At 44.3% G+C, this 14,827-nt stretch overlaps 1 protein-coding gene and 1 non-coding gene across 3 annotated transcripts in view; one reads left to right on the top strand and one right to left on the bottom strand.

Annotated features, from left to right (window-relative positions):
- Pla1a (phospholipase A1 member A) overlaps positions 1-14,827 on the bottom strand; it is a 35,478-nt gene that overhangs the window by 9,377 nt on the left and 11,274 nt on the right. For both annotated transcript variants that reach the window (XM_035444560.1, XM_027412692.2), the window contains exons 2-7: positions 10,975-11,176; positions 7,862-8,039; positions 7,302-7,410; positions 6,525-6,626; positions 4,047-4,136; positions 1,507-1,674 (exon numbers count right to left, since the gene is read on the bottom strand). In XM_035444560.1, coding sequence (XP_035300451.1) covers positions 1,507-1,674; positions 4,047-4,136; positions 6,525-6,626; positions 7,302-7,410; positions 7,862-8,039; positions 10,975-11,176 — 849 coding nt within the window. The remainder of the gene's footprint in view (positions 1-1,506; positions 1,675-4,046; positions 4,137-6,524; positions 6,627-7,301; positions 7,411-7,861; positions 8,040-10,974; positions 11,177-14,827) is intronic.
- LOC113835427 lies at positions 13,255-13,361 on the top strand. Its single transcript, XR_003484972.1, has one exon. It is a non-coding gene; the product is annotated as a U6 spliceosomal RNA (small nuclear RNA).

The raw sequence follows: 14,827 nt of genomic DNA, 5'->3' as shown, positions 1-14,827 counted from the left end.
GGAATTCAGGCTTTCAGGTTTGAGGGCAAGAGCCTGGTTGCTGAGCCATCTCACTGCCCTCTTTTAACTCATTCTTGGTGGATAATTGTAAGAAACGAAGTGTTTTATGTCTAACTTGCAAACCGATTCATGCCATAGTTGCTTTAACAGCATCTCTAGCCTGTTGCTTTGAAGACTGGAAGACAGCAGTTGGATAGAATGTTCTCAGAGATGAGGTCAAGTTAGGACAAGGACCCGCAGGGTGAAGAACCTTGGATAACACACTTGAAGGGTATGTGGCCAGCATCTGTGAGGTTCAGTATAAAGGAAAGCAGAGAGAAAATCTGGACAGACAGTGGGAGGCAGCTGTTAAACCTCTTGCCCACCTCAGAAGGGAGGCCATACATTTATTTGTCTGTGGAGGAAGACAGTGCTGGTGTGTGTTGTTATGGGGCACTATCTGCCTTTCACATTTTGCCAAGCTGGTACCATGTCACCATATGAGCAGTGACAAGCTGCTGTGTTATGAGTGGCAGCCAGGGATGGTGGGGAGTGGGAAACTGGAAACAGGAAAGAGCTATTTTTTTCCTAGCGTTTTCCCCCTAGGATATGAAATGCAGTGGTCTCCACAGGTGGGTAGGGGCCTGATCCCTCCGCCTCCTTAGAGTCTTTTCGCCAGACTGGCCTTGATCATGCAGAAACATACTTGAGCTGTCCAGCAATGAGTCACTGCCCCCCATTCCAGATGTCGTGTGGCCACCACCACAATCTCGCACTTCTAAAGACGACCTGTGTGAAGTTCTGGAGAATTCCTACCAGGCACACACACAGGGCAAGCATGACATCAGGGAGCACATACAAGACAATGGGGGACAGCAAACACCAATTGCCATCTTCCAGGTGAGAGTGGGCTGAGCACCTCATGGGTTAGTTTTCTTCCCAGATGGACAGACTCTTGGCCATAGGTCAGCAATGCTCTGACAGTGTGGTCATCTAAACAGGGAGCGCACAATCACAGCACCTGTCAACATGCCAACATGATAGGGGAAATCTCACAAGGCCCAACCCTGGATAAAGAATTACAGGAAATCAATGGCTGAGAAAGGTTGAATTATTCTTCAAGGATGAACTTGATAGGTTATTCAATCCCGAGTGGTCAGTCCTAAACATGTTATACATAAGAGTAGCACTAGATGGATGTGTGTGTGTGTGTGTGTGTGTGTGTGTGTGTGTGTGTGTGTGTGTGTGTGAGAGAGAGAGAGAGAGAGAGAGAGAGAGAGAGAGAAGAAGAAGAATTATAGAATAAGAGGGTTTGAACTTGAGAAGGAGAGGAAGCAGGAGGCATCGGAGTGGGGAAAGGAATGGATGGAAATGATGTCAATACAGTACTCATATGTGAAATGCAAGAAAAAAATTAAATAGTTTTTTTTTTATTTTTAAACTATTTAAAAACCAAAAGAGGTGGCAAATGGTTAGTCCTTGAACTCCCAGACACTGCCAAGGGAAGGCAAGGGAACGAGGTCTCACCAATCCTTGGACAGGAGAGCAGGAATGGGTTAAAGCAATCCAGACAATCTCCAGCCAGGAAAGCCTTGTAGCTGGCACAGGGAAAGGCCATCAGTGGGCAGGTGTTCTCCAGAGCACTGATGTAGAGATGCACAGCCCTCATGTGATCACAGATCAGGTAACTGTAACCTGAGAGGAGACGAAAAACCACATCAAGGTTTCAGTCCAGACCAGTGGAAACTCCCTCACTGTCACTTACTATAACTCTACTGGATTTTATAGCACAGAAGCCTATGAATAGATGGGCTGTCCCCTGAGCCACACTTTAGAAACATTAACAAACATGGTTACCTCAATCTCTCTTTCACTTTTCATTGTCTTGAGAAGCTTAGTCTGCCAAGACAATTGATTTGATCTGAGATTGAGTCTTATGTGACCAGGAAAACTCTAGAAAAGTAGGTGCGCATAGAGCTGGGGGTACCACCTCTACAGCTGAGATGGTTGTCTCTGCTTGTCTATCTTCCTCATCAACACCCACAAAACAGTTTTCCCACCCAGTGAAGAGATAGTCTAGAGCAGTGGTTCCCAGCCTTCCTGATGCTGTGAGCCTTTAATACAGTTCCTCATGTTGTGGTGACCCCAACCACACAATTATTTTTGTTGCTTACTTCATAGCTTGAGTTTTGCTACTGCTATGAATCATAATGTAAACATCTGATATTTCTGGTGGTCTTAAATGACCCCCATGAAATAGTGCGGCTTCTTCATATTGACCATATTCACCCCCATGAAAGGGTTGTTCAACTCCTAAGAGAGTCACAACCCACATGTTAAGAACCCCTGGTCTAGAGTCAGTCTTTTGAATTATAGTGCTGTAACTCAACTGGCCCAGTAACTGATCTAAAGAACTTTCCAAGTATTCCAATTACCCCAACTTGATTTTATTGTAATTGTTTACTATTATTTATTTATTTCTATTTTATATGCATTGGTGTTTTGCCTGCATGCATGTCTGTGTGAAGGTGTCAGATCTTGGAGTTAGACAGTTGTGAGCTGCATTGTGAGTACTGGGAATTAAACCCTGATCCTCTGGAAGAGCAACCACTTAACTCTTAACCACTGAGATATCTCTCCAGCCCCGGGTTATTTACTATTTAAAAGTTGCAACAACACTTATGCATGCAACACACACACAAGTGTACCACAATCCACATGAGGATGGAGCTAATAAGTAAGGAATAAGCCACAGCTATAGGATCCTGGGGTCATTTGGCTCCCTCTACACCTCAGAACTCTCTCTTGGACTGACAATTAAGGATAAACTGGGTTCACATTCCTTTCTCCTATGGTTTGGATGTTTTTCTACTGCCAAGTTCCTTTTAGCATCCATCCACCAGGGAACTGAGACAGCATAGCAGCCCCCTTCTCAAACTGCGTTATAACGAAATGAAAAGTAGCTAACTAAAATGACACTAAGAGCTTCTAAAACACTGAAACCAAACCGCCCCTCTTGATCAGAAATGCTGAAATGTATTAAAGTTTTCCAAGAAGCATGTTTTTGAAAAACTAGTGAATCTGGTAAAAAAAAAAATTATTTGATAAAACTGTCAAAAGAGTCCTTAAAATAGAGCCAGGTATAATGGAGTAGGAGGCTGAGGCAGGAGGACAGCTGGGAATTTGAGGTCAGCTTGGGCTATAGCATGAAATATTGCCTAAAAAAGCAAACAAAAAAATCCCTTAAAATATTAAGAATTTGGTGAAATACGAGACTATTACAAACATACAGAAATCAGCATTTAATATTTCCCAACAAAATGCCAATTTATTGATTTTAATGATAAGAAAAATATAAAGCTGAACAATCTTTGGTGTTTTTGACAGATTTAGTATTATTTAAAACAGATATTAAATATATTTGTTAATTAAATACACTGATAATTTAAAATAAAATACATGATAAATATTTTTAAAAAGAGAATTCCAGAAGAATATATTTAGGAGAGAATATGTTAGAAAATTAATCTTTAAGAAAATTTTGGAGGCTGGGTATAGCAGTGCACTCCTCTAATCCCAGCACGAAGGAGGCAGAGGCAGGTAAATCTTTGTGAGTTCAGAGGACCCTGTAACAAAACAAAGAACAAAAAAGAAAAAAAAGGAAAGAGCAATAACTGTACAGTGTTGGGCAAAGTGACCCTTCAGCCATGCAGTTCTGGTCTGATGGATTGCTTCTGCCGGAGCTCCATTCTGGAGAGCATAGCTCCTGTGGGCCTTCCCACAGATCAGGGGAGGATTGGGGTTATTGGCCTGATTGATATTAGATCGTGGCAGGGCCTAACATAAAATGGGATGACATCACAAACATGAGGCCAGCTTCTAGTATCAGAGGCAACTCTCCAGAATTCATGGGCTCCAAATATAACCAGTGTGTACTAAGACACTGCAGGACATAGAGGGCACCATCAGAAAGACCCCATGTGGCCCGCACTGGCTGATCAGGTTGAAGGGATGGTGGATTTCAGTTTGTGGAGCCTCTAAATACTAACTCTCCCTGGCTTGCTGACCTGCGTGAAAAAACGTAGGACATCCAGGCTGGTCTTGACCTCCATTGACAAAGTAGTCCACATGTCCCACAGGAATCCGGATACCCAAATCTGAAAGGAGCAGAACCCTGTTATCTTCAAGCTTCAGAGCATACTTTCCTGGTCCCGAATCAGGGTAGTTCGGAGTCAGTGTCCTCCTCACTCCAATGGGCTGTGTAACTTCACAAGTCAAACCACGCTGAGAGGAAGCACACTATAGTTGGTTTATAGGGTACCCAAATATGCCCAATAAAATCATAGGATAAACCTTCCCTTCCCATCACATTTGAACCCCGTGATTCTCTTTTCTGTTTCTAGAACAAGTCAAGCACCAGTCCACATCCAACCCTTACTTCCTCCATCTTTCCACCTTCTCCTAGCTCTTCCCAAGGCTGGTTGATTCTCTCCCGCTGAGCCTTGCCTACTGTACAGATGCTGCTCAAACGTGCTGTTGAAGCAGACCCTCTCAGAAGTTACCCTCTGTCAACACCCTCTTCTACACTACAAGTAATGACCACATGCATGTGATAGGACAGTCTGTAATCTGATCTGTTTCCTCGAATGAAGCTTTCAGGTATTTTCCTGCCCTTTTTTTGGTGTTTTTCTTCTGAGTCCTTGACACCTACCACAATACCTGGTTCACAAAGAGTGACTATTAAATAGTTATTGACTGAATAAATGAACAGATGCCTAACTGCATGTCCTTGCTCATTGTTGTAATCTCAGGGTTGGCTACTTAGATCAGTAAATATTGACTGAATAAGCAGAATTATTATTTTTAGTTCCATACAGAAGAGACTTCATGTTCAAAAGGCCAAAGAGGCCTAAGCCAGGGAACTATGAATCTAACATGAAACACATTTAGTAAGTTTGGGAATAGAAGAGTTCTACTTCATTTTCTTTTTTAAATTTTATTTATTTATTTATTTATTTATTTATTTATTATGTATACAACATTCTGCTTCCATGTATATCTGCACACCAGAAGAGGGCACCAGATCTCATAACAGATGGTTGTGAGCCACCATGTGGTTGCTGGGAATTGAACTCAGGACCTCTGGAAGAGCAGTCAGTGCTCTTAACCTCTGAGCCATCTCTCCAGCCCCAAAAGACATCTGGATTCTTTTTGTTGTTGTTGTTGTTTTGTTTTGTGGTTTTTTGAGACAGGGTTTCTCTGTGTAGCTTTGGAGCCTTTCCTGGCACTCGCTCTGGAGATCAGGCTGGCCTCAAACTCACAGAGATCTGCCTGCCTCTGCCTCCCAAGTGCTGGGATTAAAGGCGTGTGCCACCAATACCGCCCGCTACTTCATTTTTAAATTTTGGTTTTTTTATATGAAAGCAGTGGTTTATTTTTTATTATGGTAAGATACACATAGCAAATGTTGGCATCTTATTTTTTTTTAAGTAGACAACTCAGTGCCTTTACTGATTGTTTAAATTTATATTGAGAAGTCATCACCTCCCGGTACTGACATGTATTCTAAACGTCACTATCCCAAACTGAAACCATGTTTTAAGCACCAACTCCTCATTTCTCCTCCCTCATCCTCTGTTAACCAAGAATGTGACTTCTCTTAAGTAAAGGACTTACCTTCATCATGAGCAAATAAATTAGCCTAGCATAGCCAGGTTTGTGGGATCATGGTATAGATCTGTGAGGGGAAGGGGTTGAACAATATCACTGTTATGGGCTTCTTCATGCCTTGTGTGTTTGAACACTAGCAGGCTTTTGACCTAAGGGGATGAGACACACACATCTCTCTTCCTTGAGTCATAAGCTCTTTTGGTCTAGAATAGCAGTTGCTTTTCTTGTTCATGGCAATAACTCTGAGCACAGTGCATCCCATGAGGATATTTTATTTCTAGTAGAAACGAGGATGGTTGTTTCCCTCCTTTCCCAGGCGGTCAGAAAGACAAGTTGGACTGAGTATTGAGGTGAGCTTTCCTGTGTGTCTGAAATTGGAAGGGGGATTCTCCCTCTTGACTTAAGACTGGGCTTGTCCTCTGGGGAAAAGGGAAATCCTGACTGGCCTGTCTGGGGAGTGGAATGCCCCCGTCCTTAGGGGCCAGACACATAGAGCCTAAAAAAGCAGCGTGATTTTCCCAGATGTCATCCAGTCAGCGATGCCCATCAAAGCAGGGTCTGGTGTTGAATCAGTGAGTTTGAATCAATTCAACCACACAAACAATTTTGGTTCATGAGTAAGCGTCTTCCTGCCCACTGGTAGCTTAAAATAAAACTACTCATCTCTATGGTTACAACGACAATGACAATGATAGCCAAAGAATGATGTCAGAACTGGACGAGACCTTTAAAATCATCCTGATACATTCCTCGCCGTTAAACAGATGCTCTGCCAGGAGCAGGGGCTCTCCGGCCAGGGCCACACCACTAGGTGTGAGTACTCTTGTCCCTGCCCATGTGCTCTCCCTCATCCCAGGCACATCACCCCAGCTCACAGTCAGTGTCTGTGTGGATGGCTTCCACAAAGAGGGCATCGCCAGCATCCAAGCGTTCCTCCAGGCTGGCTCTGGTGTACTCTGGTCCGGCAGGATCTAGACCTATAAAGACAGACTACTCTTATGATTCTTTTTTCTCTCAACTCCCAGAAACACAACTTTGCCTTCTGCAGCAGTCCTTCTGGGGTTGGAAGAAGCAGCCCAGGACCACTTTACTCAGGAAACCCTGTTATCTGTGGTGGTCTGTTGTGGTCCCCTCTCAATGGCCCTGCTCTAAAATGAACATAACACTACCATCAATTTGGCAAAACCAGTGACAACTGGTTCCATCCCACAGGGCCTTTCTGGAAGGTCTATGGCACCTGATTCAAAGTTGTCCAATTGAAGGACCAAGAAGGTAGGGTATTTACTGAACATCCCCCATCCTTACTGACTGAGAATGATGACTGAATTATAAACTCCTCTGTCTTTGCAGGTAAACACTGTCTGAGGGTGATTTCCACACAGAATCCCAATTATGGCTTATTACAACCCATTTTATAGGTATAAGCACTGAGGTTCAGAAATAAATACATGTGCTCTTATAGTGATATTGGAGATCATGAAATAATGACACTATTTTATGCAAACAATAGATCCATTTTAGTGGCAATAATGACTTGATTATAAGAATATGGGCTCAACATCCCCTCTGCTCACTTCAGAAGAGTCTCCGAAGCAATCTCTCTCTGTCTCTAATGGCTGAAAGGAGAGGTAGAGGGGATTTTTTCTTTTTACCTGTGATCCGTCCCAACTGGCCTTTGTAGAAATGTCCCACCATGCCTCCAACATGAGCCCCCAGACTAACACCAATGATGTGGATTGAGGATTCAGACACACCCAGCTCCTGGAATGGGCAATGGTAGACAGTGGGTTCTACTTGGGTTGCAGTGGCTTTCCCAAGGCTCCCAAAACCAAAGGCCTTGGGTACCACACACCTACACACATGCTTCAGAACAAGGGAAGGCCTCCCATCCATCAATTACTGTTCCCTTTTATGGGGCTCTGCACCCCACCCCAGTTCCTCACTTCTAAGTATATAATGACCAAGTATGTCATTTCTTGGGAAGAACTACTAAATTTTGCCCTGCTGGCATTCACTATTTGTTGTGCAATGGTATATTTTACAGAAGCCCGGGGAACTTGGGGAGGTTAGGTGCCCTGCCTGTCGGAACCCTGAGAATCCAGCCCCAGATTTAACATGAAAACCCACTAGATCCCTGGATGGCTCTGCTCCTGATCTCAAGGGGAATCTTTCTTTCTCTGTACAAAACTAACCTGAACCTTTCCCTACCTACCAAAAGTTTGCTGAGGAATCGGGAGATCTCCAGGCTCAACTTGACCACATTCTCCACAGCAAAGAGGTAGTTGCCTGTAGAGCCGTAAACCCAGTCCACTGCAATCACATTGGCATCTGTTGCCCGCAAGAGAGCTCTAATAAACTTGTCAATCCAAGAAGGCTTTGTTCCTAAAGCCCTAGACATGAGTCAAAATGCAGAGGAATGTTACTTGCCAAATTGATTGATAGCCATTGGTTAAAACCCCAATTGGTCCCCAGACTAGAGAAGTCAAGACTAAGGACAGCCAGCCACACAATGCCTTGAGTAGAGGGGCAACATCACTCCAGTATATGTGGAACCTTCGTGTAAATTATCTGAAAGCACCTCTTGTCCCTTGAAGAATGTAGGGACAGGACAGATTCCAGCCATCTTCAGTCTGCCCCTTTGTGCAAAGCTCTGCAGACTGCTTACACTGCTCTGTCTCTGTGCTATTTGAAAGATGGCTCTGTACCTTGAAGTTAAAATTGGCAGTTGAATTCTCCTTTTATTTTTTAAAACAATCTTCTTTTATAAATTATTTTATTTATTTTAAAACAATCTCCCCCTCCCCCCACCCCTCGACCTTTCCCCCACCCTCCCATCCACTCCTCAGAGAGGTTCAGGCCTCCCATGGGGAGGCAACAAAGTCTGTCACATCCCCTTGAGACAGATCAAGGCACTCCCACCTGTATCTAGTCTGCACAAGGTATCCCTCCATAGGGAGTGGGCTCCAAAAAGCCAGTTCATGCATTAGGAATAAATCCTGGTCCCATTGTCAGTGGCCCCATAAACTGTCCAAGCCACACAACTGTCACTCACATTTAGGGGACCTAGTTTGGTCCTATGCAGGTTCCCCAGCTATCAGTCTGGAGTCAGTGAGCTCCCACTAGCTCAGGTCAGCTGTTTCTGTAGGTTTCCCCAAAATGGTCTTGACCCTTTTGCTCATATAATTGCTCCTCCCTCTCTTCCATTGGACTCCAGGAGCTCAGCCCAGTGCTTGGCTGTGGATCTCTTCATCTGCTTCCATCAGTTATTGGATAAAGATTCTATGATGACAATTAAGGTAGTCATCAATCTGATTACAGGGGAAGGCCAGTTCAGGCACCCTCTCCACTACTGCTTAGAGTCTTAGCTGGGTCATCCTTGTGGATGACTGGGAATTTCCCTATTGCCAGGTTTCTCACTAATCCCATAACAGCTCCCTCTATCAAGATATCCTTTCCTTGCTCTCCTTCTCTGTCCTTTCCCCAACTCAGCCATCCTATTCCCTCATGTTTTCCTGCCCCTCCTCTCCTCCCCTTCTCCCCTCCCTTATACTCTCCCCACTCTCCACCACACTCCCAATTTACTCAGATCTTGTCTATTTCCCAGTCCCAGGGTGATCCATGTGTGTCTCTCTTTGGAAATCAGTCTGGTGGTTTCTCAGAAAACTGGGAATCAAACTACCTCAAGACCCAGCAATAATACCACTCCTAGGCATATATACTCAGAGGTTGCACATTTATAACACAAGCACAATTGCTCAACTATGTTCATGGCAGCATTATTCATAATAGGCAGAACCTGGAAACAACCTAGATGCCCCTCACCTGAAAAATGGGTAGAGAAAATGTGATACATTTACACAATGGAGCATTACTCAGTGGTTAAAAAAAATGACATCTTGATATTTGCAGGCAAATGGATGGAACTAGGAAAAAAAGAAAACCATCCTGAGTGAGGTAACCCAGACCCAGAAAGACAAATGTGGTATGTACTCACTCATAAGTGGATATTAGATATAAAGCAAAGGATTACAATCCATAACCTCTGAGAAGCTAGGTAACAAGGAGGACCCCAAGAGAGACATAAACGAATTCTCATTTTAAATGATAGGCTTTTAAAATGGGGAGGCTTTCATTCCTCCATGTACCCTTCTGGTCATTCACAACACGCTTATAGACCTGTGGGTCTAAGGGTATGCTGGATGATTCCCAAGATATAAAGACAAGTCCCTGACTGTCTAGAACCTATAGTTTAAGACTTTTCTAGAAAGATACTGTTAGGAAATTTTCAGAAAGCTCTCCTAACAGTGTGGAAAGACATCCCAGCTCCAGTTGTGGGACACTGCGAGCATGCTCAGAAGGAGACAGGAGTACAGATGGGGCATGGGCTCTGGAAAGTGAGGTTCCCTGAGGTGCAAGAGCAGAACTGCCTGATGACTGCTCTGGTTCCATCAGCCACCCCTGGGCTGGAGGGATATATTCTGCCTGGGATAGTGGCTGAATATTAGACTTGCTAAAGAAATGACTTTAGAAAAAGAATGGAGAGTGACAATTAAGGGTAGATGTAGCTGGGCCCCTGGAGCAGAGAGAGGCCGATGTGAAGAAGTGGGGAGCACCCGTTCAATGGGTACCCCAACTCTATATGCCCTGCAGTCTCTTTTTCCATTTCTTCTCAGAAACTTCCTCTGATTTTTGTCTTGTCAGTGGGCTTTGTGGTGGGGTAGGGAGATGTTTGAAGGAAGGGTTGTGATTGAATTGGACAGTAGGGTACCAGAAACTGCAAAACTGTCAAGCTCCTGTGAAAAGCTAACCCCTGGGTATGATGGAAATAATACCATAAACAAAAGTTTCTCCAGTAATAAAATCATGGAAAAAAGTGAAGAAGAAGAAGAAAAAAGAGGAAATAAAACCGTGGGCAAAAAGTACCATGTTGTTATCCTCAAGTGACTGCGTAAAACCTGTGACCTCATTTTCCAAGATGAATCATGCTGCACAACCACACTTTGGGGAGAACAGCGCAGGTTTTTGCCCAAGAACCATGGAGATGATTCCTACACCTTCCTCTTTAATCCAGATATGGAAACTGGAATGGCTTTTCCAGGGCCATAAAGACCGGGCAGAGGCTTACTGGTGTGCTAGCAAGGATGAGGAACACAATGTGTGCAAAGTGTGCAAAGATGACAGAGCATCAAGGACATGAATGACGAACATGTGACTGGCTGTAAATTCATGCCTCCTCATGTGCCGCACAACCTTCCCACGCCATTACGCCATTATGGTCTCTTTCCTTCTTAGTGGAGAAGGTCTTATTGGTTACTTAGCTCTCACCTGAATCCATGAATAATTAGTTTAGTTCCCAGACTGACGTTGAACTCAGAGTTTTGGATGTCACTGCTCTCTTCTACCAGCTGCCCACAGCTAGGGTCCGAAGGGGTAAAGAAGAGAAACTGGACTCTGAGGTTGGTGCCTCGGAGGAAGCTGGCATTCTGGAAGTCAGTGCACTTTGGCTGGGTGGTAGGAGGTACATTCCCTGGAAGCAACAAAGCAAAAGAACATTCAGAGTGTGGCCATCTCTTTTTAAAAGGACGGCTATGTCCTCGAAGGAAGAAAGAAATGGCATCTGTGGGCACAGGATGTGCTGAGAGTCAGCTAGCCCCATGATGAGTCACCTATTTGTCAAAATTGCACCAATTCTGTAAGCAAAAATCTGTGCCTAAGCTGCATGCCTTGGAGTGAAACACCAGAGAAGAGTATGAATGTTGTTGAAATAGAGCACAATAAAGGCCATGGTGAAACGACTGCTGTGGGACTGAGTGAAGTGGTCCGTGAGGTTAATCTTGTCAACTTGACTGGATTTAGAATTTCCTAGCAAGCACACGCTCTGGCTGCGACTCTAAGGTGTCTTCAGAGGGGATCAGCCGAGGAGGGAAGCGCCACCCTGGATGTGGGTAGCACTATCCCACAAACCAGGATCCCAGACCAAATAATGAGGAGATACAGGGGAAGTCAGATGAGCGCCAGTGTTCATCGCTCTGGCGATGAACACAGTGTTCCTGACTGTGGACGAGGTGTGACCAGAGCCACAGTGTGGCCGGTACCTCATGCCCCACTGCTGTGCCTTCCCGTCATAAAACACTGCATCCTTTTCAAACCCTCAGAAAGTCAAACCCTTCTTCTCTTAACTTGCCTCTGTCAGTTATGCTCTCACAGTGATGAGAACAGTAGCTGGTACAAATCCCTCCCTCCAAATCATAAACTGAAGTCCTAATAGCACATGCCTCAGAATGTGACCATGTTTAGCAAGGAGACTTTTACAATGATAATTAAATCACAATGAGGCCTTAATACAGTTTGGTTGGTGGCCTTATGAAGGGAGAAAATTTGGCAGAAGCAGAGGAAAGATGATGCGAAGAAACCAAGGAAAGCAGGGTCCCTGTGATCCCCAGAAGGAACCTGCCCTGTTTGACACTGTAAAGAGCCTTCACAAACCACACCTATTTATGGAACTTTACAGTATTCTCTTTAGACACAATATACTTCAATGTACTGGATGTTTTTAGCTAAAGTCACAAAAGGGATTTTTTACAGCATCAAACCAAAAAAAAAAAAAAAAAAAAAAGTAACATAAAACTCTTCCTTTCCCGAGGGGAACATACGGCTCATATCGTTTGAACAGCCAGTCCTCATGTCTACCTCTGTGATGAGGTGTTGTGGTTCCTGGATCCCAGCACTTCTCACAGGAACAGACTGGAGTAGAGCAAGATGCATTCTCACCCAACACACAGCACTGCGACAGCTCCCTAGAGTGACTGCTATGGAACAAAAATCACAGACTTGTTTTTATGGAGACCTGTTCCCTAATGATGACAGCACCCTTAGATTCTGCCATGGTCACATGCTATCAGTAGTAGCTGGGACACACACACACACACACACACACACACACACACACACACACACACAGCATGAGTGTGGGATCTAGGAGCCCTGGGGTGTGGAACTATTGTTTGTGGATCTTGGGAATCTAGCCATAGAGAATCCCCACACAAGCATCACCACATTGCTGAGTATGAGCCCAGCCTCTGATGTAGCCAATTCCTTGGTGCTCCAGGGATCAAGCCCTTTCTAAGCGCAGCAACCTCCTCAGTCTACAATTCCAGCTCCCACAGCAGATGGGAACAATGTCTGTCCATTCTACTTCACCTGCCTTTTCTAGCCTTTGGCATTAATTTTCTTTCTTGAGCACTTGCTTTCCCTCCCCCTCCTCGTTTCGTTTTTAGCGGCACTGGAGATTGATCCTAGGGTAATGTTAGGCAAGTACTCTACCACTGAGTTAGAGCACTAACCCTAATAGTTTTTTAAGACAGGGTCTTCGTACAGGATTCCACATTGGCCTCAAATTCCTGAGCTTCTTGCCTCAGCTTCCTGAATACTGGGACTAGAGATGTGTGTCACCACATTTGGAAGAGCTAAATCCTTCCAAAGAAACAGAGTATGTTCTTTAGTAGGTGTTATGGCCGGGGTATAATTGTGGCCCCCCACAAAACCTTTTGTGTCCCCAAGTTGGTGGTCTTGAGAGGTATAGTGGCCCTTTAAGAAGTGGAGCCTGTGCTCGCTTCGGCAGCACATATACTAAAATTGGAACGATACAGAGAAGATTAGCATGGCCCCTGCACAAGGATGACACGCAAATTTGTGAAGTGTTCCATATTTTTTTATCCCTAGCATAGGTGTGGACTTTGGGAGCCCAGTCCATATAGAGGAATACTCCCTGAGCCAAGACACACGGGGGGTGGGCCTAGGCCCTACCCCAAAGGAAACAAAAGACTCTGATGACACCCTATGGAAGGCCTCACCATCCAGGGGGAGCAGAAAAGATATGTGACAGATAAGGTTTTAGTTGGGGGGGGGTAGGGGAGGATGGGTGGGAGAAGAGAAATGGGATTGTCATGTAAAACAATCCTGTTTCTGATTCAAATAAAAAAGTTGGAAAAAAAAAAAAGTGGAGCCTACCCAAGTGTGTGACACATAGTAATTCTGCCACTTGGGAAGCAGGCAGAAGGATTTGGATCTTGGGGACAGACTGTGCTGCATAGCAAATGCAAGTCAACCTGGCTAAATAATGAAAGCCTATCTCAAGAAGCAAAGACTGGGAAGGTAGCTTAGTGGGGGAACACTTATGCAAGGCCTATGTTTGTTCTGTGGCACTGAATAAAGTGAGGCCCAGTGAGGTCCTTGGCTCACGGAGGTATGCCTTAAAGGGGGTGGTAGGACCTTAGACTCTTTGTTTAACTCTTTACATGCCTGGCCCAACATTTTTCTCCCATATATGCTTCCATCATAGCATTCCATTCAAAGAAGAAGCCAACCCAGTGGGGCTGCTTGGTCTTGGACTTTCACTTCCAAAACTAAGTAAGCTTGAGCTAAATAATGCTCACTTCTTTTAAAGTTAGCTGCATCAGGTATTCTGTTGTAGAAATACGAAAACTGACTAATGCAGCTAGGCCCTGAAATCGCCAAAGGATCAATATCACTCACAACATTATCTAAATAAATACCAAAATTGGAGATCAATGACACAGTTTATTTTAAAATGTATGGGGAATATAAAAACACACTAAAGTAATGCTCCCATTAAAGAATAATCACAATAGAAAATGAAGACTATAAAAACTGAATGGTGGTGAAACAAAACATGTTAAAATCTGTGCATAGTGGTTAATGCAGCGCCTGCAGTGTCAGCGTGACATACTGGGAGGCCATTATACCAAGGCAGCTTGAGTTCCCAAGTTAGCAAATAGAAACTCAGTGCAGCAAGTGGAGAGCTGGAAACAAAACTCAGGCCAGACCAACCAGAAGCAACCCACTCACCTCTGACGAGGGGCTTTAAGCCCACTTTAACCAATCAAAGAGCTTCTTCACATTATTCATCTTTGAAAACTTCTATTTTAAGGCAATCGTGGTGGTACACATCTTTAGCCCCAGAATTTGGGAGGTAGAGGCAGGCAGACCTCTGTGAATTCAAAGCTTGTTTCAGTAAGTCAATCCTTTAGGAAAAAAATACTACCAGTTACCCCAGATATAGCAAAAGAAACAGGAAGGTAACAGTTGAAATTAAAGAAATAGAATGCATGAGGTATGAGCAACACCCTCAGCAACTCAGTCACTGCAGCTTCTGAGG

The sequence above is a fragment of the Cricetulus griseus genome, chromosome 4 (assembly GCF_003668045.3).
Source record: "Cricetulus griseus strain 17A/GY chromosome 4, alternate assembly CriGri-PICRH-1.0, whole genome shotgun sequence".
In the NCBI taxonomy this organism is placed as follows: domain Eukaryota; kingdom Metazoa; phylum Chordata; class Mammalia; order Rodentia; family Cricetidae; genus Cricetulus; species Cricetulus griseus.
The sequence above is the reverse complement of the archived record's forward strand: the minus strand, read 5'-3'. Positions and strand labels throughout refer to the sequence as shown.